Source organism: Pseudorca crassidens, chromosome X (genome assembly GCF_039906515.1).
Source record: "Pseudorca crassidens isolate mPseCra1 chromosome X, mPseCra1.hap1, whole genome shotgun sequence".
Lineage (NCBI taxonomy): Eukaryota > Metazoa > Chordata > Mammalia > Artiodactyla > Delphinidae > Pseudorca > Pseudorca crassidens.
In genome coordinates, this window is record NC_090317.1 from 127,824,435 (window position 1) to 127,850,920 (window position 26,486).

At 53.3% G+C, this 26,486-nt stretch overlaps 1 protein-coding gene across 8 annotated transcripts in view; it reads right to left on the reverse strand.

Annotated features, from left to right (window-relative positions):
* Positions 1 to 5,189: 5,189 nt before the first annotated feature.
* The window catches only part of LOC137216322 (F-box-like/WD repeat-containing protein TBL1X), a 231,348-nt gene continuing 210,051 nt past the window's right edge, over positions 5,190 to 26,486 (reverse strand). For 7 of the 8 annotated variants that reach the window (XM_067722255.1, XM_067722252.1, XM_067722257.1 and 4 more), the window contains 11 exons: positions 24,782 to 24,914; positions 24,261 to 24,402; positions 23,418 to 23,481; positions 23,201 to 23,298; positions 20,885 to 20,945; positions 15,640 to 15,761; positions 12,040 to 12,114; positions 11,547 to 11,674; positions 9,637 to 9,802; positions 7,803 to 7,904; positions 5,190 to 6,855 (listed from right to left, as the gene is read on the reverse strand). In XM_067722255.1, the coding sequence (XP_067578356.1) occupies positions 6,829 to 6,855; positions 7,803 to 7,904; positions 9,637 to 9,802; positions 11,547 to 11,674; positions 12,040 to 12,114; positions 15,640 to 15,761; positions 20,885 to 20,945; positions 23,201 to 23,298; positions 23,418 to 23,481; positions 24,261 to 24,402; positions 24,782 to 24,914 (1,118 nt within the window). In that variant the 3' untranslated portion in view covers positions 5,190 to 6,828. The remainder of the gene's footprint in view (positions 6,856 to 7,802; positions 7,905 to 9,636; positions 9,803 to 11,546; positions 11,675 to 12,039; positions 12,115 to 15,639; positions 15,762 to 20,884; positions 20,946 to 23,200; positions 23,299 to 23,417; positions 23,482 to 24,260; positions 24,403 to 24,781; positions 24,915 to 26,486) is intronic. The other variant, XM_067722258.1, reaches the window with a different exon arrangement.

The window sequence follows — 26,486 nt, forward strand, 5'->3', positions numbered from 1 at the left end:
CGGAGGACAGGCTTGGACCGGCAATTTAGCCCTCGGTCCCCACGTTGTGTTGAGCAATGATTGAGTCTAAGGAATCCTTGGGACCTGCATTATGCTCAGATCATTGCCTACGTTTCCGTCTTTCCATCAGCTGAAATATAGATTACATATATAAAGTACACATATATAATTATATAGAGAGTCGTCCTTTGATATCCATGAGAGATCTGTTCTAGGACCCGCACGATTTCGAAATCCAGAGGCCCTGGTCCACACCCGTGGGGGGGTCTTCCGCATCCGCAGGAGCCGCTGGCCGGGGGATGGGCAGTGCAGACGGTCGGCTATTCATAAAATCTGTATACTATAGATACTGAACATATACATGTGCATATATATCTGGGGGCAAAAATACTGTGTATACTATTCCCTGGAGACGCAAGCCACCTAGGTAAGTCTATCGAAAGGCAAGGCACCATTTCCTCAGGACACTGCAGTCAGCTCTGCCATGTGACCCTCGTTTATATCAAGACTAGGACTCCATCCTGCTCTAGAAAAGCTGTCCAGGATGCTTCTAGATTTGTGTTTTTGGAGTCACATGGCCGCAGATGGATTCAGGGCATCCTATGACTGTGACCGTGGTACCCAGGGCTGCGTGCTCCTCAAGATGGACCGACGTCCCAGCCACCTTGACCCAAAGCGTCCAGCAGGTGTGAAGGAGTTTGAACTTCCCGGGTGTCATCTGCGTTCTTAATCTCTGCATCGACATTCCATCTGCCCGCAGCATCAGAAGCCCGTCCTCTGAGGACTCCCCATGCTGAATGAGGCACAGCCTCAACCCCACTCTAGAGCAAAGCTGCCAGCTGCTCACTCTCCCAGGCTCCCTCGCAGCTAGAGCAAAGCATGGGCCTGGCAGAAAATCAGATTCGTGTCCCAAGTCTAAGCTGGAAGCGGGTGCCCAAGGCCATGGGCCGTGCAGAAGCACTGCTGGAAAGGGGTCGGCAGCTGGTGTGTCTGCTTCGGAAGGCATCCGGGGTGTGCTTTCAGGGGCCAGCCCAGTGTCCAGTATCAAGGTGTGGGCAGCTCCCAGCGCCGCGTCTGCACCTGGTGTTACGTGTATGGGCCCAGTCCTGCAGCCGAACACGGCCCCCAAGCCTGGTTCTCCAGAGGCTCCCCCCGAGGTGTTCAATGTCATCCTCACCCATTCTGTTGGCTTTACATTAGCCACAGTCAGGTTCAGAGCTTGCACGTGAGAACTCAGGCTGCTGTGACTATCTGGTTAAAGGGACCTCTCTCAGCAGATGGGGTGTCAGCGTCACAGCTGGCAGGGTGGTTTCGATTGGGATGGAGGCAGAGTGAGCCGGTGAGTGGATGCCTTCCCGTGGCTACGTGCCACGCCCTAAGCTACACCTGGGCACTGGGGACAGAGATGCTATCGGTCGCTCCCGGGAATAACAAGCGAGCACAGCAGATCACGACAGACCACGCCTGGCTTTCAGCAACTTCCGTGTAAGGCTGGCTGCCGCAGGGGGCTGCTATGTTACTGTTTTGTAGATGGTAGCTGGGACGATACGTGGAAAGATCTAGGGGAGAGGAACCGATGGTGATGGGAGATGGGAAGGTTCTTGAAAAGGGGAGGGAACTGGGACCCAGAGCCAGGAGTTTGCACGTGACAGGTGTAGCTGGGAGTGTAGCTTGGGTGCAAAGATAAGCCTGCTCCTATCAGGTGGCTTCTGTTTGATTTCAATTTATTGGCCAGTTTATTTACCACACCTTAAGAAACGTTTAAATGAGTCTACTTATTCCCCCTATTCCAAAGATACCCTCTTCGAGGTTTACAGTTGTGTTTTCTGGTGGCCGTTTCTCTCAAGAACTTTGCTCTAGGGTAAGTATATTCCTAATAGGAGTCCCCCATCCCCCAGAGGATTTCACTTCAAGTTTCAGGAGAAGGTAACACTGTAACAGTCCCTGCTTCCTTCCACCATGGGTACCGCCCCCCACCCTCCCCCCACCCCGAGGCTCCCCAAGCCCTCCCCCATCACGGGTCCCCCTCCCCGCGACCCCCACGTGGTCCTCCAGGTGGAGCTGCGTCTTCCTTTGCTTACCTTGCAAATGGATGAAGACACTTGGGAGAAAAAGGAGCCAGACTGGAAGAAAAAGAAAAACAACATTCCACCCACTTCTGCGTCTTTTTGTAAGGGTACGTTATCTGCTTCCCACCCTCTCCCAGCCCTTTTCATGCATCTCACCATGTGATCTGCAGGCTTCCACCAACAGTGACCGCCACCAGCACCCACAGGTGCACAGAAACCTTTCCGTGAATATAAGGAGCACCTCAAGGACCTTAGGAACAGCACCCACATGTGGGCAGCCGGAAAAAAAAAAAAAAAAAGGTCTCTGCGCAGTGAGGGGAAGCTTGGGTTCCCGAAATAAAGTGGGAGCCTCGACGGACAAACATTTTTAGAATCACTGCGGCAATGGGTTCCATGCATCTGAGGATGAAAGCTGGACAATCTGGACTCAACCCAGTTTCCTTCACAGCACACAGAAACCCCTTCGAAGCTATGAATATGCCACCAGCATCGTTGCTGAAGCCACCAGAGCCCGCGTCCCACACGCATCTATCCCGGGAAGCTCTGCCCCGCGCTGTGCAAGCCCACTGTGCTTGCTACAAAGGTCTCCCCGGGGCCTCCCCGTGGCTTTAGCAGCAGGGCTTGGGGTGCTCAGAGCTTCACCCCAAATCCACCACGTGGGAACACGCTTGGTCAACTTGGCAAGACTTAAAAAAGAGAAAAACAAAACCAGGCAAGGCTGAACCCCAGACAACACTGGGGCAGAGGGAGGAAGGGGTGGGCCAGCCCCTGGCTCTGTTCCAGCCCAGGATCGAGCTGCGATTAGAGGAAACGACACCACGACCTTCTTTTGTGACCCATGTGTACAGCCAAACGCAGCCCGTCTCGTTGCGTCTGCCTACCACGGGGACAGCGGCTCAATTCAGCTACGTCACATCCGTTCACTGACGAAAGTGGCGTCAGTGGAAACACCTGGCCGCGGCTGGCACAGAGCAGACTCCGGTCAACGTTTCCAGATGTCTGTCCGCATCGTGCCCAGTGTCCGCTCACCAGTATCCTACCACCTTAGGTTCTGCTGACTACTCAAAGCTCATCCTTGAACTCCAACTCCCAGCAAACCAACCCCACTTGACAGGAGAAAATTCATCCGCTTTGACTTTCTACAACAGCCAGCCTGAAACACAGTAACACAAAGGAAACGTACTAAAAAGCATGTTCCCTTTCTATCGTAACGGGGCAGCTGACCCTCCTGCCATCGCGACCCCGAAAGCGGCCCTCCCGTTTATTCCTGGAGAAAACGCAGAGCTCCGTCTACACTCAGGGGTGTCAGCGTGGGCCCCAGAGGTGCCGACCAAGACGAAGAAAGACACCCACCAAGTTCTCTATCAAAATAGAGCAATTTATTCAAGACACTGAATATAATCTGTTGATTCTCTCTTGAAACAAATGAGCTACGACGCACAAGGTGATTCTCTTTCTGGGAGCGCATGAGGGTGAGGGGCGGGAGGGAGCACGAGACGGGGGCCGTGTGGATGGAACAGAATCTGGAAAACGCGGACAGAAGCACATCTGGCTGCACGTCTGACACAGACAATAAAATCCGCAGAAGCCAGAATTCACCTCAGTGAGCGGCGGGAGGAATGGTTCTGCGTTTGACAAGAAACACGATTAAAAAAGAAAAAGGTGGAACAGAGGTTAAAAGGGAAAACAACAAGGAACAAAAGCAGACCCTTACGTTTGACAAAGTGCACTTCACTTGGCTCCAAGATCTCTTTTTAGAAAGACAAAACGAACGTCACGTTCTGGGTGTCACGTGGGGCCAGACGTGCCCCGTGGGGCAGCATCCCTTTCCCAGGTGTGCGCAGAATGAGTTCTCAGTCACCGCAAACCCAACCAAAAATCCCGGGGAGAGTCGTTGTGTTACTCCTGCTTTCAGAATCGAGGTCCCATTTGGTCACCGAGACTGAGGCTTTTACTTCCAAGTGTTAGAAGCTGTACACGACGCCCAATGCTAACACGAGCCACGGGGCACCGATGACAGGGACGCGTCCGCTGAGCGCTGGCTGGCATGGTGCAGCTGGTAAGCAGCGTCTGCGGCTCAGGGCACAGCTGCCGTCCTGCTGAGAGTGGGGACGGGTTTCCAGGGGCGCTGGCTGCCTCCTCGTCTTGCCTCCCTGGGGCCCCTGGGAGGCTCCCTCCCAGTGGCCGGCCGAGGACGCCAGGAACGCGGACGGTCTGCCTTCCTTAGCCTCAGGTCACTGCCAGGGCCGGGATCGAGCCCCGTGTCAGCGGCCTCACAGCCCTCGGCTCCAACCCGGCAAGTCCCAACTGGTTCAGATTTACCAAGAGGCTAAAGTCGGCGCTTGGAGACCCTGGGTGCCGACCGTCTGGTGAGCATCGTGTCGCGAACCGACCGTCTTCACCCGCCAGCAGGCTTTGGCTCGTCAAACGCAAACTGTGTCCTGACCCTGGACAGCAGATGCCTGCAGACGTGACACATTTCCATTGGGTGAGGGGGTCCAGATGGTGTTCGTCTAGACCCCCCCGAGCTGCACCCCAAACCTAGTACCTTCTTGGTGGCAGGGCGTTACCAGTGCGCCCGGGGACATCTGCCATCTTCACAGACGGCAGTGGAGACCCTGGAGGACTTTGATCTTCTTAAAGGCCAAGCGTTTAGGCAACAGGTCCCAAGTGAAACGCTCCGCTCCCACATAACCAGGGCACGTGTTGGTCTCCTGCAGACGGGGCTCGAGTAACTCACAGATCCACGGAGGCCCATAAATGATCCGAGGAAGATGAATGCACTCTGGCTCGCGGGGCTGGTCCCGGGACAACCCGAGGCTTGCAGGAGGGCCTGGTCTGCTCTGCCCGTTACCTTTTGACTCCACGGACAGACAGCACCCTCTAAGTGACACCGGGCCTTGTTGCTGGCACACACACACACGGCTGCACCCTGCCTGCCGCCAGCCCCCCGGGCCCGGCCCCCTGCCCCATCCCAGCCTGTGGCTGCAGGAAGACGGACGAACCCAGAGGCCCTGTCTTCCGCTGCTTCCCCCGCTGCTAATTTAAAAGATGGGTCAGCGTCGGGTTACGACAACAAAAGTACAAAGGTCACCTGATCCAATGAAAGGAAAACTCCTCTAGGAACACAAAGCCACGTTTAATTTTTTAAAAACAGTAAAAAGATTCATTATTACAAAAAGAAAACCTTTCTCCTCCTCTGTTGCAAGAGGAAGAAACTATGAAGGGGACAGAAATTATTAGTGACACTCTACCTACGGAATTCACCTTCAGGACCGAAAACCTCTCTCCCTGTTCGTTTTTGTCGATATTAGACCCAGTGAGATCCTGGAGCCCGTCCCGTCAGCTGTGCAAGGACCAGCCGAGGTGCTCTTGGTGGGGGGACCACAAGTGGCCCCGCGGCCCGAACGATGCCAGGCGGCATCCTGCCCAGTGGACGGCTGTGACGGCCCCTTTCACGCCGCTGGTCCTGGGAACACTTCTTGGGTCCAAAGACACGCTTCTCCAGGTCTCTCCTGCTGCCTACTATGTGGTCAACACACCCTGAAACACGCCAAGGTCGTCTTCGAGCTGGAAGGGCCCGGAGTTTCCTCTCTGCTGTAGAACAGTCCCAACGCCGACCCCAGAGCTGGCCCCTTCCCACACAGATTCCTCACTGCCTCTCGACAGGCTGAAAGTGAAGGGAAAAAGCTACCTCAGACCCTGCCTGTGTCTTCCTAAACTTTATTTTTTTTTTTAAATATGAATCACACAAAGCTCTCTATGTCTGATGGCCATTTTAGGATTTTAAAATTGTTTTAACATAAAAATATTTTTTTTTCTCCAAAAATACTCTGGGTTCTTTCTCTTATAAGTCACTTATTTTTTTCATCCTCCAGTAAAAAGTCCCCCTGCCCTGCCTTCTTACATAAAGCACTTATTATGCGCCAAAAGTGCCCTTGAGACCTAAGATGGGAAGCAACTATGAGGAAGGGGCGGAGAGAGTGCGCGAGGGGGAGGGGGGAGGGGAGGGGAGGGCGAGAAAGCCCCGCCTGTCAGAGACTCTGTGAGGGCGTGATGCCAATCAAGACCACGAAGGAAGGAAGGAAGGAAGGAGGTGGAGGGGGCAGGCGACATCAGCAAAGAAGCAACAAACCCAAAACAGTTTCCACCTCAGACCCAAGGCCCCCAGACGACAGGATTCCAGCCCATAGAAAAACCACGTGACAAAGAGTCTAGAAAATAGAAAGTGTTGGGATTACAAAGCTGCCCGTGTCATCCGTACAAACTGGTCTTTGAACATCCTGGTGAGAGTAACTGTAGTGTCCAAATTTTTAGGAAGAAAAAAAACAAAACCCACCACGTGAGGAATTCCCCACCCCCCTTTTGGTTTATCACAGCATTTTTTTCCTTTTTCTTTTTGGCACAGTTTTTTTTTTTTCTTTTCCTCTCAGCCATCAGAGCCTGTTCTGGATGGAAACCAAACCGTGCACCGTCTAGCTGGTGGCTTCGTGCTTCCCAGGCTGAATGTTCCAGGTGGAAACCATTCTTTTCCCCCTTTGATATGACTGTGTGTATGTTTTTGTTTTAAACTTCTTGATAAAGATTACAAAAAAATAGAGACTCCTGTGGCCAGGGATGAGTTGATTTCAAAGTACACTCTAAGGTCAAGTTCATACAGTTTTGGAGCTGACAGAATCGTGTTTGAATAGTGCTACAACCCCACACATTCACTGCTGGTCCGTTAGAATTCTCTTCTTGTTTCTAAAATACTTCGTGTTTACTTTCGCAGATCTAAGACACACACCTGGAAGGAGAGAGAAAGTTCCTGTTATCTCGAGACACGACACAAGACGCCTTTAGAGCAGAGGATGGCAAACGGCCTGTGGACCAAATCCAGCCTGTTACCCACTTTTTACAAAGTTTTATTGGTACACAGTAGAGAGGGTTCAGAGCATCTCTAACGACAGGCTAACGTCTGAGCATCTGACCAACCAACCCCAGGCAAACAGGACAGAGGGGAACAGCCAGGTCAAGGGCTATGCTGGGAACTAATGGGGTGGCCACAGCCATGGGCGGGTGTCACAGACCAGACACCGACACGGCGGGGCAGAGGGCAAAACACACCTGAGCACACATCTGGGGCCGGGCTGACATCTGGCCAGCCAGCCCGCCCATTGCCACCTGCCCTACAGCTCATGGCAGTTCCAAGTGCAGGCGTGAATCCAAAAGCTAGACATCTTAGGGGATCAGCAGAGGGCCACCGGGACCCCGGAGACCCGTGGAATGCAAAGTCGGGCCTTTATCAGCAGAGGGCCCAGCAGGCTGGGAGCCAAGGCAGGACCAAGTTTCTCAGCCTCGGCACCTGCGCTCCTTGGGGCCGGTCACGTCTCTCCTGTGGGCGTCCTGTGCCCTGCAGGAGGTCTGAGCAGCAGCCCTGGCCTCCGCCCATCAGATGCCAGTAGCCCCCCGACCAGAGCGGTGGCACCCAAAACGCCTCCAGACGCTGCAGATGTCCTCCAGGGGGCAGAATCACCCCGGCTGCGGACCACCAATTTCACGGAGAAAACGCCATTCAGGAAGTCAGAGAGACGGCTGCTCGCAGAGGCCCAGCAGTTTCCTTCACCAACACACTGGCCGCGGCGCTCGGAGGCCACCACAGCGCCGGAAGCCCCCGCGGGTATCAGGGGTCTGACTTTTCGCGTCTCCACCGCCGAGCCCTCCGCCCCCCCGGAAACTACGGGTGCTGCTTACGGAGCCGTCCGACGCACTGGCGCCCACTTTGTCCCCTCGGGCGTTCCAGCACACCTCGAAGATGCCGCCGGTGCCTCGGTAGCTGTGGACGAGACTTCCGCTCTGCAAAGCAAAGCCACCGTCACTCACGATGCAGAGCGCCGACGTGGACCCCCAGGGTGTCGGCACAGAAACGTTCAAACATAGAAGCTAACGGAGTTTTCAGTGGCCGTAACGCGCCTCTCAGACCTGCTGCCACGGGGGGCACAGCTGACCTACGGCAGCCCGCGGAGTCGACCTAAACATGTTGCAGCCGAGGTCACGCCTCCCAGGGGTCATTCCCGGGGGCCAGCGACCGAGGGTGGCAGGGGGACTGAGGCAGCCGGGGAAGGGGCACGTCAACAAGATCTCGCGTGTGTTTATATTTAGAGAAGGCGTCCATCGCACTGAGGATTAAGGAGACCCTCGACATGTCTCAAAGAGTTCTGTGACTTATAAAAAAAAGTAAGTAAAGGGGTAAAATGATTTAATGACTTGCTGACAGCAGGAGTTATCTAACTGATGATGTCATTTCAGAAATCCATCCATCACTATTTCCAGCGAGAGCTCCATGAACAGACGGCTACACGCTAATGTCTGTTTTCCGGGTGGCCCATCTGGGGCTCTGAAGCTGGGCTCGGCACCAGGCTGGCTCCACGTAAGGGCCGCCGTCGCCTCTTACTCGCGGAGAAGACATGAGCACGTGAGGCGGCTCCTGGGAAGCCTGAGGTCTCAGTGGACCACCCTCGGGCCCCAACGCCCCGCCCCGCCAGCTAACGTGGCTCCCGAACCGCCCCCCTGCACCAGCCACAAGGGGGAGCGGGCTTGAGAAAGTACATCCATCCAAATGCCACCCAGACCTAAAGGAATCGGGAAGGAGCGTGGGAACAAACAGGAGGGGAGGGATTTCCCTGGCGGTCCAGTGGTTAGGACTCCGCGCTTCCACTGCAGGGGGCACGAGTTCAATCCCTGGTCGGGGAACTAAGATCCCACGTGCTGCACAGGGCGGCCAAAAAATACAAAAGACAAAACGAAACAAACAAAAAAAACCCCCCAGAAAACCAGGAGAGGAGAGGCCATTTCATCCATCCTGAGGCCACACAGGATGGATTGCTGGCTGTCTGCAGTGATCCCTCCCATAGCACATTTCCCTCTTCCATTAGCAGGAGACACAAGAGCCCAGTATACTCAAACACCGTCTCCTTTTACTTCTGTGACAGCACAACCAACAGGGACATTCCTGCTGCTACCCAAACATAAAACACTTCCCTTCAAAAAATCAAAATGCCATGACAACAGCCAACGAATATTCCCCATGGTCCTTGATTTTGTTCCCTGAAGAAGCTACAGGAGCTGGTGTGGAGCAGAGGCGGTCACGGCTGGCCTCCCCCCGGACGGCCGTTCCCCCTGGAAAGCTCGGATGGAATGCCACTTCTGACCTAGACCTCAGTACCCACAGGGCAGCGTCTCGGGTGGGAAGATGACTGGGTTACGATCTTCCAAGGTGACTGCTCATGCCCAAGAGAAGGAAGAGGCAGGTGGAGGGCTTGCCCGCCAAGGACTCAGAAAAAGCAACGAGTCGATGGGCGTCCCTGGCGGGGAAGACCGACCGCCCCCACGGAACACAGGGCAGATGGCACCGGGTCTGGGGTCCACCCGGGGAGCTGGGGTTTGTGTCACGGCTCCGCGTCTGAGGTGAGGCATTCCTGAGCACACACTCATTCCCTGGTTGCCGTTCTGGGCGTGGGCCACCAAAAACACGACTGTGGGGGCGCTCCCTCTGGAGAGGAGTGGGCAGTGGGAATCAGGGAATTACCTGAGTGTTCCAGATGTGCACACACTTGTCAAAGGAGCCGCTGGCCAAGTGCTTCCCGTCGGGGCTAAAAGCTACACTATAGACTGGTTCCTGGTGTTTGGTGAGTGTGTGGATGCAAACACCCCGCTCCACGTCCCACAGTCGAACTGTAGAGTCGAACGAAGCACTGGAAAGACGGGAGAGAAAACGTCACCACAACACACGCGGGGTCCCGACTGTTTCCCTAAGACGCGGCACGGACAGCAGGCGCTGCTCTCCCTTCCTGGCTCTTACGTTTCGAGACAACAAGCGGGTACACTCTTCCTCTTCTAAACCGTGAACCAGATACACTGAAAACAAAGCCACGGTCGTAAAACAAATCTTCTCCTTTTTTTGGGTGCTGTTACGAGGGAAACAAACTGACGTCCATACTCATTTGTCTGTGTGTTTTTCTAAGATATGAATGATACGTACTTTTGTATTCACTACATTTTCTAAAGTGCTCCCACAACTTACCAACACAACATCTATCGTTGCCAACTAAAACAGTGCTGAGAGCCGTATTTGGGGAAATACCAAACCGAGCGAGTACAGAATTAAAATATAATTGCATCCAAATACACAATCGCACTCCTGGGAGCTGCAAATTTCAGTAATTTCCAAATTTGAAAGAAGAGTACACAGCACAAAGATGCTTCACCCGGCGCTCCTTCTCTCTGCAGGGGCTTCCAGGCAGCAGCATGTCCCTCTATGCTCGTTAAGTAGAACGACCGCTTACGCTCCTAACGGGTGCCACGTGATACAAAGCACCTTCCAAGTTATAAAGAAAATCTGTACCCTAGACATTTAAGTGGATTTCACGACAGTTACTTGAAATAAGAGAGTAACAGCCTTCGTGTCTTTCTGGATAGGCCTTTCAGCCGATGTGGGACTTCCATCCAGTGTTTTCTAACAGGTGGCCTGGGGTCGGTCCTCTCAGTTCCAAGAGTCCTTGCTGCCGGGCGAGGCCGCCCACCCCACAGCTACACCACAAAGACGGAGGGCTCTCCCTCATTTATAGGAGGGCCATGCCACCTGCCACTTCTCCCCACAACCCTGTTCTCTGCACCTATACAGAACCAACCCACTCGTGCTTCCTGGCAGGGAAACATTCCTTGCAAGCCTGGTCTTTCCCAGGCCAAACAGCTAAACACACACCCACGCTCTGTTGGATCACGGTCTCCGGACCCCTAAGTAATCCGGAAATTCAGCCTCAGAATCTCTTTAGTTCGTTTTTCTAAAGGTTCGTGTTAAAATATCATATTGGGATTGGAACGTTATATCGTGCATGGGGTCCAATGAGCGCGGGGACAAGTCTGCTGACCGCAGCCTAAGTGACGTAGTTCTGCGGAGGCCACTGTGGTGACTTACAACCACTCTTCCCAATTCTGGCATCTGACTGACTGGCCACTCCTCTGCCTCCAATGCTGGTGTGCTGGCGGGAGGGGGGCGTTCACTGTATAAACGGTTAGGTCAGATCTGGCTGCGGCTGGGGAGACTTTACCACCATTCAGCATTGTCACCACCTGCAGCTCCAAGTTGAACCAAGTACACCAAGCCCGAGGTCCAAGCTGAATTGTTTCCTTTCTCCATCAGGAAAGCAAAGTGCCGGGGGCCCGGACATGTATTGATTCCTCTCACCAGCCTCATGGTTAAGACCGTCCTTACCTCAAGTTAGCCGTCACGTGATAATTTATGTCTCGGGGCCCTTTCAAAATCAGCCGCCTCTCCGTTCTTTGGAAGGGTGTAAGCACATTTGGAAGACAACTTGGCAACATTTTCTGGGCTCTCTGGATATGAATAACGTTTCCCGGCCATGTTGCTGGCTCAGCCACAGTGAGCACGGCTACTTTTAGGAACCGAGACCGGGCTGAGGGCTGTCTCCCCTTTACCTTGCTAGCATGATGTTGGAGTTGGGGTTGCTGGTGGCTGGCCCGGTGGGACTCCACTTTATGGTATATATTTCTTTGCTGTGAGCTTGAAGGTCATGAACACACGTATCCTGCTTCATACTCCAGATCTAGAGAACACATTGGGGACAAGATGAGCAACGACTGCTTCTCCCACCGGGGGAGGTTCTCCACCATCCCTGCTGGGAGCGTTCCTTAGGTTCCCGCCTCTGGGAAGCTCACGCCCAGCGGGGTGGGCAGCTGGCAGACTGGCCAGCAGAGGGGCCGGCTGAACACTAGGGGGCGCCCATGAGAAAGGCCGCAGGAAGGGCAGGATGAAGCAGGAGGTCACTGCAGGACAGCGACTTGCCATTTGCCAAGTGGGAACAGCGCTCAGAACAGAATATGCAGCCGGGGGAGCAGTGAATGTTAAGACCAGCACTGAGTACAGGGGGTCATCTGGGGTCAAACGGCTCAGCCTTTTAGAATGCTTTACCTTTAATGTCATGTCATCAGAGCAGGATGCTAGCAACATCCCAGAAGGGTCCCATTTGATGGCATTGACCTCATTCTGAAAGAGAGCAAAGGGTTTCAAAAAGAAAGAAGGGCCTGGGCGCAGTAATACAACCTTCCAGCAGGGGGAAGGAGCGCACCGTCCTCTCTGCAAAAAGCTTACTTGCATCCACCTTGGATAGAAAAGAACACGCCCAGGCCACGTGCACATGCCCCCTTTCCTTACTCCGCCTAGCTCCGTGACACAAAATGTACAGCCGTGTGCCACACACAACCAGCCACCCCCATCTCAGTTCTCTAAGGAAAAAAATCACAACTAGGAAGGAAGCCGAATGAATTTACACAGCGTAAGGGCAGCACGTAAAACCAGGAAGACCTGTAAGTTATTTTAAAGCTGACTCGGAAAGTCATTTCCCTGCTCACTCTTGATACAGCAGCTGCCCGCTCTGTCTAAATCTGTCAGGACATGTCTCTTTTGGTGCTGAGTGGAGGGGGAGGAAACGTAAAGAAGCAAGGTTGCCAGAGGGGTAAACCCAGGCCCAAGACGATGTGACCTGAACACACACACGCAGACGAGCACACGTTACCTGGCTACTTCCAGAGCAAACAGAGCCAAGTAAACAGAACGCCGTAACTCGGCCCATATGGAAAGCTCTAGCAGGCGGGCCAGTGTGCGAAGGGGACGGGGGGGGGGGGGGGGGGGGGGAGGCGCAGAAAGGAACAAGGCCGCAGGCGGCCTTCCGGTTCTGGAGGCCAGGGGACCTCGAGGCTAAATCCTGGAGGACGAGGCAAATGCTCCCGTGGGCAAGGGAGCCGCCTGCAGCTGAGTGGAGGCGGGGAACGATGTGCCCGGCGGGGTGGGCCGGGGAGAGACGGCGGGAGCCAGCCGCGGGTCTCGGGCCTCCCATTTCTAGTAGGGGGACCGTGGAGCCCCGTCCCGTTCCCTCATGCCTGTTGCTGCAGCCTAACAATTAACTCATTTCACACCCATAATTAACTTCCCAATTAATCCCACGCTGCTAAGTGCTCTGGTTTGGATGATAAATGGTAATGGTCACGCCACTTGCTAAGGGCACTGAGTGCTGAACGGTGCGAGACAGGGAGGGATAAGGCTGCGTCTGTGTTCCATGTGGTACCCGTGGTGGAAGGCCCAGAAAAAAGGGAGGGATTGGAGCCTGCAGTACAAGGAGCAGGCCTGTGGGTGAGCCCGGGAGGTCGAGGTGGTCGGACAGAGTGTGTGCGCACAGGCAAGCGGACCCAGGAGGACACCAAGAGAGGCGGTGCCTGGTGAGAGGTGCGCACCGGGGACAAGGGCAGCGTGGGAGGCTCTGAGTGTAACTGCTGAGAACAGAACCCGAGGGCGCATCTCCAAGGACCTGCCTGCAAGAGGGAGCTGGTGCCCACTGACTGTCCCCAGTCGAACCCCCTCTCATCTTCCAGGGTGCAAGTGGACTTTCCTCTCCCTCCCTCTGCAGCCCAAGTCACAATTCCCAGAAAGCACCCAGAAACGGCTCACGGGGTCTCGGGAAGAAATCAGCTCAACTACATTTAGCTCACAGCGTGTGTGGAATGATGGGCTGCAATGAGACCCGTTTAAAGAGCCAGGTGGTGCGATGGCACAAAAGTCCCGAATGGGGCATACGGCAAGTCACAAAGATTTCCTAGTGAAAGCTCAGGGACGGTCTAGGCATAGAGGAGAAGTAAGTTTAGGTCAGAAAAATTAAAAAAGAAGGGTCTGTTTATAGCCACGACAAGATGGTAACGGGACAACTGGTCCCTGGGCTCTGAAAGAACCTTCTTTTGGAAGCAGGGACCTGTAGGGACAGATGCTGGAGGAAGTGGGTACTAAGGGAACGCAAGTGCCAAGGACAACGCAACTTATGTCAGGTAAGTTAGTGGCAAGGGACGCCGTGAGTCAAAGGTGGGGAACAGTGCAGGTGTGAGGCGCTCAAAGCCAGCAGGTCCTCCAGGAGGACCGGGGTAGAGGCGGGGGCGTTGCACACTAGAGGGATCTGCCAGGGAAAGGCTGCAAAGAGCCTCATGGGCTATGCGGGAGGATCTGATGATGCATCCAGAGAACAAAAACGCTAATTTGAAAAGACACACGCACCTCAATGTTCACAGCAGCGTTATTTACAATAGCCAAGACATGGAAGCAACCTAAGTGTCCATCAACAGATGAGTGGATAAGGAAAATGTGGTACACACACACACACAGACACGGAATACTACTCAGACAAGAAAAGAATGAAATTCTGCCGCTGGCAACAACATGAACTTGGAGGGTGTTGTGCTTAGTGAATAAACTAAGTCAGACAAATATCGTATGCTATCACTTATATGTGGAATCCAAAAAAATACAACAAACTAGTGAATATAAGAAAAAAGAAGCAGGGCTTCCCTGGTGGCGCAGTGGTTGAGAGCCCGCCTGTCGATGCAGGGGACGCGGGTTCGTGCCCCGGTCCGGGAGGATTCCACATGCCGCGGAGCGGCTGGGCCCGTGAGCCATGGCCGCTGAGCCTGCGCGTCCGGAGCCTGTGCTCCGCAACGGGAGAGGCCACAGAAGTGAGAGGCCCCCGTACCGCGTAAAAGAAAAAAAAGAAAAAAGAAGCAGACTCACAGATACAGAGAACAAGCTAACGGTTATTGCTGGGGAGAGGGAAGGGGGAGGGGCAAGACAGGGGGAGGGGATTAAGAGGTACAAACTATTACGCATAAAATAGATAAGCTACAAGGATATAGTGTACAGCACAGGGAATATACCCAATATTTTATAATAACTATAAATAGATTATAATCTTCAAAAATTTGAATCGCTATGTTGTACACCTGAAACTTATATAATATTGTAAATTAACTACACCTCGATAAAAAAAATTAATTAATTAAAAAAGGAATTCAGTGAGAAGTCAGCTGGTGTCTTGAGTTTCTTGGATTGAATGTTGTTTTCCACCAAATTTAGGAAAATTTGGCAAAATCATCGTTTCAAATAATCTTTCCGTTCCATTCTTTTCTTCTCTCTCCATTACACATATATGCTAGAGCTCTTCACACTGTCCCGTAGGTCATTGAGCCTCCATTCATTTGTTCAATCTTTTATCAGTTCTTCAAACTGGCTAGCCCCTGTGGTCTCTCCTCAGGTTTACTAACCGTATTTCTGCAACCCCTCCACCATCCACTAAGATTTTCACCTCAGACAGTCTACCTCTCAATTCTGAGACTCCCCTTGACTGTTTTAAGAACAGTTTTCCTTCCTCTGCTGCCCTTCTGCATCTATTCACTCATTACAAACAGCCTTTCCTCTGTTTCCTCACACAGTCTAATAATAGCTACTTTAAAGTCTTTCCTGCAAAATCCAACATCTGGCTCATCTCAGGTCACTTTTTTTTTTACACTGCCTTCCCAGATGGATAACTGGGTTAGCCAATCACCTGAGATAGCTACAACAGCCCAAGGAGCAGTGGGCTGCACAAGAACTGGTCTGCAGTCACAGCATCCTTTAACTCTGGGCAGAGAGGAGCCAGCTCCCAGCTCCCAGCACATTCGCACGAACCTGAGCCCCACAGTCAGAACTCGCACTTACTGTGTGTCCCTGGAACGTTTTGACCGGGCGGTCACAGCCGAGTCTGCAGACGTGGATACACATGTCTGTGCTACACGAAGCAAAGGTAGTGTTGTTCTGCCAATCCACGTCAAGGGCAGGGGCTGTGGAGCAGCAAATGGTCAGGGGGGAACATTTGCATTTAGCAGTTGTGCACAGAGCTCAGGCGACTTAGAAGAAGTAACAGCACAGTCAAGATGCCTAAGGACAAGATAAAGCAGCACCCCCAGTGTGAACACAGCCTCTGTCCCCCACAGACCTGAAAGTCTGTCCTTCCCATTTGGAGGGATGCCCAGAGGCCTCCGGAGCGAGACCCCGTGACACCTCGGGCGGCATAAGCGCAGTCTCTTGCTCCCCTGGCACAGGTGAGACAGAGTAGGGGAGAAGCACGCCGTCTTCTCCCGCACCTTGCCGCTCCCAGGAATATCACTGTGCTGGGCTGACTGGATGTGTTTTAGGTAGAGAGGAGAGGAAAAAGATTTCATACCCTGTGTTCAAGGTATCCGCACTGAGAAAATCTCCCACAGGGACTTCCCTGGTGGTCCAGCGGTTAGGACTCCGTGCTCTCCCTGCCGAGGGCCCGGGTTCCATCCCTGGCTGGGGAACTGAAATCCCGCAGGCCACGTGCCGCGGCCCCAAAAAATCCCCCACCACACAATGAATGCATTCCACCAACTGGAGGATGCTCATCGTTGACAAGGGGACAGCCTGAGGGGACGCAAGTGACCTTATGGTGAACGCTGCCTCTGGCTCCTGGGCCTTTCTCAGGGGCGAGTGGCTCCAAGAGCTCTGTGAGGTTTGGGGGATGGTGACGGCCCTCTTCCCTTCTCCCGACCTCCCCGAGAGACTACTCAGCATCCTTGTTCTCTCCACACGCTTCCTTGTTTCTGGACACACAGAGGGTTAAGTCCTGCAAGCCCCTGGTGAGATCTTCATCGACAGATCGATCCCTGACCATGTCCCACGTGTGTTTCTTACAGGCAGGTCAGCACTGAATTGGGAGAAGAATCCAGCTTCCTCAGGATACGCTAACTCGGACTGCCCCTCCCGTGCTCAGCCTTAAAGCAAGAGGTGCACCCGTGCACACGCGCCAGCCTTCCACAGCCGCAGGGCTGGATCCCCTTGGCTCCCCTGTCCAGCTCTGTCCCCACACAGAGGCTACGGGTGGGAGGATGTGGCCGGGAGGCAGCAGGCTCTTTCAACACCCCAGGGCGTGCATCTCTGTGTGTCACACCCCCTGCAGAGCGGTTCAGCACGGGCCCACGGTTTCTGCTGCATTTCCTACGTGTGCCCAGTGGAACAAAGGAACCGGATCCACTTGGTCAGAAGGATGTTCCCGGGAGCCAGAGCGCGAAGAGCAAAGCCGCAGCTGCTGCTGTTTACGACACTGCAGGAGCCAAATCACGAATTCCCGGGCCAGCCTCTGCAGCGGTGTGTGCAATTAATACGCCTGGAAGAGGGACAATCTGGCGGGCGTTTCGGGGGCTGGTGACCAGCACCTGGCCGTTAAGAATTAACGTGCGCTGCACCCCTGCCATCTAAACGGAGGATGCTGTGTGCTCAGGTGTCTGGCCCCATTCTGCGTCGATGCTGCTGCCGGGACCCTGCCCTCCCCCCGGGAGCTCACCATCCAGTGTGGGTGGGGCTAAGCTATGCTGGGGGTCTGTGTGGCCTCCCTGCCCACACTTGGCCAATGAGGTTTGACCGTCGGCAGCAGTCTAGGTACAGCCAAGCATTACTTTGTTTTTTTAAAAAACAAAATTTAATTTTGAAATGCTTACGGAATCGCAGGACGCTGCAGAGATGTAATAGAGGCCCCACGTTGTACCCCTCCCCCACTGGTGGCATCTTATGCCCCTACAGTACAACGCCCAGACCCAGAAGGTGAACGCGCGCCACGTGTGTGCAGTGCGGCACTGTTGGATCACACGCGCAGGCCTGTGTAACGACCACCGCAGTCAAGATCCGGAACCCTGTTCCATCACCACGAGGACCTCCCTGTGCCACGTTATCAGCACACCAAGCCCTCCCTGGACCACCCCTCAACTCTGGCTCCACATCTAAAATTTCGTCATTTCGAGAATGTTATGTCAATGGCGTCATCCAGCACGTGACCCTTGCAGACGGGCTTTTTCCATGCGGCAGAACCCCCTTGAGAACCTATCCAAGCCGTCGCGTGTTATCAGTAGTCGATTGGTAACACTTCCTTGTCACTGCTGAGCGGGGGAACGCCGTCAGGCTCTGAGCTGACACTTCCTGCTGTTGGTAAACAGCGGACGCGCCCCACCAGGCCTTCATGGCGAACACCTACGGGGCAAGGCGGTTTCACAGATCAACCCATCAAATGCTAAGGAAAGGTGCCCCTACCGCTCTCCCTGCCTGCGCTTCCTCCTGAAAAACAGCACCGTTTCTTTCCTTCCATCCTGGACAGTCTCTACCACACCACTTGTCAACGCAAAGAAAGAGCAGAGAACACACAGAGCTTCCTGCCCCAGCAACGGGATACGGGTCGACCTCGTGGGCAGCAACACCGCAGCTGAGAAGCTCTCTCAGGACACAAGGGGCATGTGGTCTGCGGGATGGAAAGCCGTCGCATGGACCTTGGGAATGCTCTGGGAATACTAATTTCCACTGGAAGCCTTGGTACACGAACTCTTAAGATAAAACTGTTAGACGAACCTTACTGATGGCTATTTTGGGCAAATCATCCTCTGAAAAACAGAAGCCAGAGCTCTCTTCATCACAGATATCCCCCACCACGCGAGCACAGAAGTCAGCACACCTGGGGTTCTACGCCTCTGCCCTGTCACTGCATCCGTCCTGGCAGCAGAGGTAGGGATGGTCTTGGGATTATGCCAAACAGGATGGAAACCCACCAGGCTCACTTGCTTTGGTCTGCAGAGTCTACAGCACAGAGGTCTGACATGGAGACGACACACACAGATCAAAACCTGGAGACGGGGGTGCCGGGGATGGGGAAAGGGGGAAGGGAGAGCGAGCTCTTCACGGGCAAGGGGTCTCCTTACGGGGTGACAGAAATGTCGTGCAGCTAGACAGTGGGGAGTGCTTTGTACATTCTGCCCGCTCCAAACACACACACACAGAGACACAGACACACACACACACACAGACACACACACACACAGGCACAGACACACACACAGACACACACACACACACAGACACACACACAGACACACAGACACGTACACACACAGGCACACACACACACAGACACAGACACACACACAGACACGTGCACACACAGGCGCATACACACACACACAGGCACACACACAGACACAGACACAGACACACACACACAGACACACACACACAGGCACACACAGACACAGACACACACACAGACACAGACACACACACAGACACACACAGACACACACATACACACACACAGACACACACACACAGACACACACAGGCACACACACACACACACAGACACAGACACACACACACACACACAGAGACACGTACACACACAGACACACACAGACACGTACACACACACAGACACAGACACACACACACAGACACATACACACACATAGACACACACACACACACACAGACACAGACACACAGACACAGACAGACAGGTCGGGATGCCAAGCTGCCTGCTCTTGGAGCCCTGCCCATTTCCTCGTGGGGAAATATATTCTATAAAACGTCCACCAACTTCCACATCATCAATGGTATCAGATTAAAGCAACAAGAAAATTCACTGGCAGCCCCAGCAGGTGTGTCCGGTGTGGTCCCAAGGACAGCCGTGGAAGAGGTGGGCTGCCTCTCCGGGGTAGCGGGGTGCAAGCCGGCGCCTCCCAGGCCTGCCTCCGTCAGGAGGGAACGGAGTGCCGCGTGGAGTCACAGATGCTGGCGTCCACGCACGTGTCCCAGTCGTGTCAAGGCCTGGTCGGGACCTTTCCTCTTAGTCTGCTCCCTGCAGGACCATGTCCCCCGCGTAGAGCCCTCCCTGGGCACGGAGGAGATGCACCGTCCTGGGGAGTCCTCGGGGCCAGTCCTCTGGTTCAGACCATCGCCAGGCACCCAGAAATACCCAGCAGGAAAGCCCCTCTGCTCCCCTCCTAAACACTGTCCCGGGGCCACCTGACACAGTAAAACGTGCACCCTGTACACTCAGTGATTCCCTCTCAGTGGAGCAGACGCCTCCCGTGAAGGGAAGCGGCACCTACGCCCTGCTGGCGACTTCAAGCCAGCTTCTCCCAAAAGTTTATTAGTTTCCACCTCTGTCCTCAGATAAGAGACCACATCTAACAACAGGACTCAGTCCCACGGAACATGAAGCATCAGGGGGGAATCTGGGAACCTGGACTCCCTAGACCCCTGGCTGCCCCACGTGGCCTGGTGAGGACCCAACACAAACACAGACGTGTGTGGTTGAGAACAGCAGCTACACATCCGTGCAGGCAAGACGACTGCAGGCCTGACGCTGCTCCCTGTAGGAAGGCTTGGCGGCAAGGACGGCGTTGGCCCGAGTCTGGGAATTCGGACTTCCCACCATGCCCTAACTGGTAAGAACGGCTTCTGTGCCTCCACCGTCTGTGCAAACAACGTGGTTTATACTGAATCCCACGCTCCTCCTGGGAGTGAAGCATTCGGGTGCAGGCGGGCACAGGGTGCCTACGAACCAGAAATGCTGGGCACAGGCTCTGCTGACTTCACACGACCTATCACACGCATGATCACCGCCTGCTTCCGGGGAAACCCAGCACGTCCTACGCGACTCCATCAGGAGACTACCTTTGGAAGGTCTGGATCTCGCCCCATGTGCCTTTGCCCTCTGCTGACATTGCTTTGTATCCTTTTACTGTAATACATCTGCGCTATGAATTCAGCTGCACGCCCTGGGAGTCGTCCTGGGTGAACTGCTGACGCCGGGCGAGGTCTTAGGGACGCCCCTGACACAGCGCCCTTGGGGCAGCAGCAGAAGGGAGCCCACACCAGTTCTGGGGCTGGTTCGCAGCTTTGCAATGAAACTTTTGAGCGAGCGAGCGCCAAGGGCATCTGTATGTTGGAGGCCTCAAGAGCAGTGCTTCCTGTGAGAAGGGTTTCCTCCCTACCAGCTATATTCCGTGCCTGCCATCCTCTAAGCGTTCACCATTACTTTAAGGGACACCTCCTAGGACTCTGAATTATTATTTTTGAATGACAAAGAATAAAAAGGGAAATTTAAAAAAATACTCACCGGAATGAAACGGAAACTGCTGTTTGGCCTCTCCTGTGTGGGCATCCCAAATTATTGTTGTCTGTGCTCCGCAAAAAAAAAAAAAAAGTTAGTTACTCTTCTTCTTGCAAAGTTTTCTCTAGTAAAATTTATGATATAAGAAAATGCAGTGAGCCCCTCTTTTTTCTAAAGCAGCACTGTCCAATCAACACTATATAAATAGCATGCAAGTCACACAGGGAGTTTAAAATGTTCAGGCACCACACGAAAAAATTAAAAAAGAAACCAGTAAAACTAATTTTAACAAAATTCATTTCACTCCAGCATGGCGAAAATATTATCGTTTCAACATAAGATCCATATACTCGTATCAACAAGATGTCTGGCATTCTCTTTTTCACCCGTGTCTTTGGAATCCAGGGTGTCTCTTACACACTTAACGATCTGGAGGGTCACACTCATGAAGTTGGCCACATGCGCTGGTTACTCCACCAGACACAGCAGCTGGAACTGATATTCGCAAAACTACCAGTTTTGGCGGGAAATCCCCCTTATCCCCAAACATGAAAAACTATTGAAAAAACTGTAACGATAAACACCTTTTTGGCACTTTTCCCAATGAAAAGCTGCAGAAATGGGTATTTCTGAAAATTCCCCTGACCGTCACTCACTCCGTGAATTGGGATCACTAGACAGAGTAGAGAATTGGGTTACACTGGGGTCTGGCACTGATTTATTGGTCTATATATAAGGAGAAAAAAAAAAAAAGATCTCCTCCCCGGAAAACAAAGTAAATCACAAATGCTTAAGAACGTACTAATGTTGGGAGACACTTAGGGAAGAAGCCATCTGGCAGCTCGATGAAGACCACTGGAATTAGTTCTTAATCAACTGGAATTTTCAACTGAATTGGAACCTGGACACCTCCCTGTCAATGACGTTTAGTAAAGATTTTACTTTAAGAAGAACTAGTTCTATTTCGTATCGACAGCAGTAATTTTCAGAGGAAGTACTCAGAGCAATGAGTGTCTCTGAAACTTTCGGTCAGCTCCAGACCAATTAACAGTTTGCCTTTTTTGGGGGGCTGCGCCGCAGAGCTTAATAGGATCTTAGTTCCCCAACCGGGAACTGAACCCGGGCCCTTGGCAGCGAAAGTGCGGAGTCCTAACCACTGGACTGCCAGGGAATTCCCAACAATTTTTTGTTTGATGGAGTATAACTGTTTTTCTTAATTGAGCCACTCACAAATCTGGCAAGGCAGAGAACATATAAACCCTTCCACAATTCTGATACAATTTCACCTACTACCATCAACAATTGTAACGTTAAATATGCACTGGGCAAAAGAAAGTATTCCTTACACAAAAGCTTTCAAGAAACTGAAGTACACTTTAGCCACTTTGGGTTAAGCTCGCGCTGAAGGTCAAAGTCAACATCCCTAAATTACATTTCCTCCCCGAGAACGTATCACTTTACAGAAAGCAACTATTATTCCTGCCACGGTTGACTAATCATGGTAGATAGTGTCTGACTCAGAGGCTACTAGAATTCCAAATGTGCATTTCCACTAACCATCCAGTTCATCGCCTGGTAGAAACAGAAGATAATCAGGTAGAAAATTCAAAATGATTAGAAAAAACGGCCTCAGGGGCAGGGAGGACCTGAAGATGCAAAGAATTCTCTGGCAGAGTGTGAAAGCTACAGGGCAGTTGTTATTGGCGTCCAGGGCCTGAGTCTCCCATCCGACTTTATACCAATGTGTCCCGAGGCAAATTAGTGAAGTTCTCTGGGGCTCCATTTCCCCCTCTGTGAAAAGGGCCACATCATCCCAGTGAGCCCCGCCCCTCGCACGGGTGTCTACCTTACTCCTGCCCTCAGGGAAGCCTGCGGTCTACAGCGCGATGCAACAAGTCATCAGATTGGGAAAACGGAAGCCTGGGGAGAGAAAACCGTTTGTGTTCCTAAGATCACCCTGGGCGGGTGGGGTAAGTTTATGCAGAGGACACCCCACGCCAGTGGGCTTCTTCAAGCAGCGGACAAACGCAATTTGGGGATTTTCTTCTTTCTATCAGTGAACTATGAACCTCAAGGAAAAAGGTGTGACGGGCCGGGGGAGAGCTTTGATAAAGGTCTGTAGAGCAGTCTACGGTACATGAAGACACGATGTGCTAGAAATGAACACTAAGACCAAAACCACAGGAGCAAACAAAACAGATCCCTCTGATTTCTTAACGGGAGGCGGAATTCTCAGAATTCGTAGAAAGCATGATGTTATCTGAGATTAAACATAAACAGGCACCTACAGAGGACAGCAATGTATCTTAAGCAAACACTCACTTTGTCTACTCCAGCACTCAAAATGTAATTCCCCTTCTTGTTCCATTTCAAGGCAAAGATGGGGCCTTTATGTTGGCCTAAGGTGCTGGCCAGGTTACCTGGTACGTAAAACACAAACACAGCAAGCGGGGTGACTTCCGGGCCTCAGTCTGTTCCCCGGATGACAACAGGCCAAGCACCTCCTCTCCGACCCCAACACAAGGGCGTCAGGACTTACCGTCTTCCGTCCATATTCTTGCAAAACCATCATAGGAACCTGTAGCCAACAGTGTGCCGTCACTCTGCAGGCCAGAGAGAAACACAGAGCGACAGAAGCAGCTTAGTAGGGGCAGCAGTGGAAAAGGGCCCCTCGCATTATCCCTGGGCGGCAGCACCTGACGTCAACAACAGGTTCCCAGTCACGAGACTCATCAGTCACGCTGGCCTACTTTAGCTCGCACTGCCCTTCAATGAAAACGTGAGACCAAACAGGCTCCCCGTATACAACCATCAAGGAGGCGAGGGGGCAAGGAAAACAGATTGCAACCCCTCACCACTGACGACGTCCGTGAAAATACGGTACGAAAAGTTAGCGTGAGACTCCTGGAGACTTAGGTGAGCTCTTAAAAATATGTGCAAATGGGGAAGAGTGGTGAAATGACAGAATATGCATAAACAGGATAAAGGGCAAGAAAATCAAAAGATGTTCCAATCAGAAAAAAAAAAAGAAGTCAGAGAGCTCTGTGTCTCTCACGTGTTAAATGCACGTAACACAGGTGCTGAAGCGTCAGGGGGGAAAGTCATCTTCCCTTCGTGACAACTCACAGAGCGCCAGCAGAACGGGTTCCCCGATAAAACCACCAGACTCCATCCTGCCAACGTGTGGCTAGGGAACACCCAGCTAGAGGTCCGCCAACACGGAGGGCCTCGGGAGGAGCGCTCAGAAACGGGGGCCAGCCCCCCAGGTGGGCTGACCAACAATACTGCCCCCTTCCTGCGTCTGCCCGGCTCCATCAGCACCACGGCGGCCCTCGCTGTGGTTTACAGACGTTCAAGGGTCTAGGCGGTGGCGGAGGCTTACGTTCCAGTCCAGCGAGGTGACGTCTTTGTTACTGGGGACGTCATGCCCCCCCTCCCGTATACAGTGCCTCAGCACGAGCTGCGTGGAGCCCCCGTTGCTGTTTTCGTTGAGGTTCCATATCCTTGCGGTTGAATCTCCAGATCTGTGCAAGGAACACACACAGCATTCAGCTTCCGGTCCCAGGGCCAGCAATGCTCATCACTACTTGCTGTCTGGCTAGGTCGGGCATCCTCGGCACGGGGTCCTCCGTCTTTTCGATATCGCTGACTCACAGTGGTTTTCTCTTCCCGACCTTTTTTTTGCACTTAGTGATTTGAAATGTCTGTGCATTTCTCCCCAGCCCGCTGAGAAAACGGCTGGACTGGGCACTTCTGCACAGCCTGAGGTACTCGGGGCGCCCCAAGCCCTGGTCTGCACTCACTGGGAAGATGCCACCAACAAGGTACGGAGGGGGAGCGCATGTCCTGTGAGGGAGGACTCGGACACCCAGACCCTGGGCACCCCCAGCCGGACACCCTTACCCGGAAGCCAGGAGGTCACTGACAGGGTTCCAGGCACAGATGAACACCTCAGACTCATGGCCCCGAAGGACGGTGGCTTTATTGGGTGGAATCTCCACGTCTCCGTCTATTTCCATTGGTTTCGAATGATTATCTGTCACAGGAAACAGGGAAAGACACAGGTCTGAGGGATACCAAGGAAACATCCTCAGGGCGCGTGGGTTTTACAAACAACCTCCTTTGCTGTCACCCATGGCGATGACAACCAAATCATGGGTTCTGTGTAATTTAGTAGATACGTGACATTTCTTGACAGTCTCCAAATTTGACAGAGGAATAAAAACCGGTATTTACTCTCTATAACTAGGGCGAGGCTAATTTCTAACAACAGCCGGAAGAAGACTGGACAGAAGAGATGACAGCCAGCCAGCTCCTGAGCAGGCGGAAGGTTCCTTCTCTTGACGGGACAACGGGTCTTACCCGGAAGCACCCTGTGAGGTGCTTAGCTGTGAAGCGCCCTACCTGTGAAGCTACCACGGGGGCAGGCCATCATTCTGCTGGAAGCTTGCTACCCTCAACCCCTCAGAGTCTTGGGACTCAAGTGCTATCTTCTGACTGGAGTCGTCTGCGTACCATGCTTTTCAAGCCAAGCAGAACCACCAGGTTTCTGAACCCAAGCAGTCCTCCCTCCATATAACCCACAGGGTCCAGGCTCTGGAAGGGTGACAGGGCATGCTAAGTGCCACCCGGAAGAGATTCCCCCTGGGTAGTGGCCGTTTTCCCCCTCTGTGGCACAAGAAAAAAGATTCTTGAAGATCAGAATGAACGATCACTTCAGAGACTCCATTCAGGCCACAGCCTGCCTTGTAGCAAGATGGGAGCAAAGAGCAGGTGGGACTAGTTTCCGGAACAAGGTGAGAGTCGGAAACCACCGGACGGTGTACGTGGGATGGGGTGCTGGCCAGCCCTCGGGTGAAAAGTAACGCTTAGGGACTCCTGAAACAAAGGCCTGCCAGCCACCGGCGTTCCTTAAGGCATGCGACGGTCTCCACGTGGCCACACTCCCTTAGAGGTTAAGATTTAAAATACACGGTGCAATTTATAAGTTTGCAAAATTTCTGTCTCGGCGGATACAGAGGTTTCTCAGAGCTCACCAATTAGGATCGCTGCCTGGGGCGGAAGCCTAAAGACAAGGACACGTACCTCCTTCCTGTTTTCTTTATTTTGGGCGCCTTGAGGGATGTATCCCACGGGAGTGGGCAGCCCATAAATGACCTGTGGGTACAAGCCACCTATTTTTTCTTCTTCTTTCCCTGTCCCGTCATCTTGGACCTCGTTAACAGTGATCATGGGGCCTGCCGGCGGGAGGTCTTTTCATCGGACGCTAGACAGATGGGCTTCAGGCCACCCTGCTGTAACATAACCCGCGCTGCTGCCTGCCCCGGCTTCCTGCGCAGCGCTGCAGCTGCATCTCGACTCTAGCGGGAGACGGCCTGTGCCGGGGCGGGGGGTGAGCCGCCCCCGCAGGGGCGGCATGGCTGCTCGGAGGGAAATGATTTTCAAAGGAGGAAGCACACACACGCACGCACACACGCACACGCACGTGCGCAGTGCGCACACACACTCTGAGCTCAGACCCTGAAGCCGTCTCCGAGTTGATATGCCGCGTGTCAAAGTGCCGGCAGGCTCCCTGGGTAAAGGTTCATGCTCTCCGACTCGTCTGCCG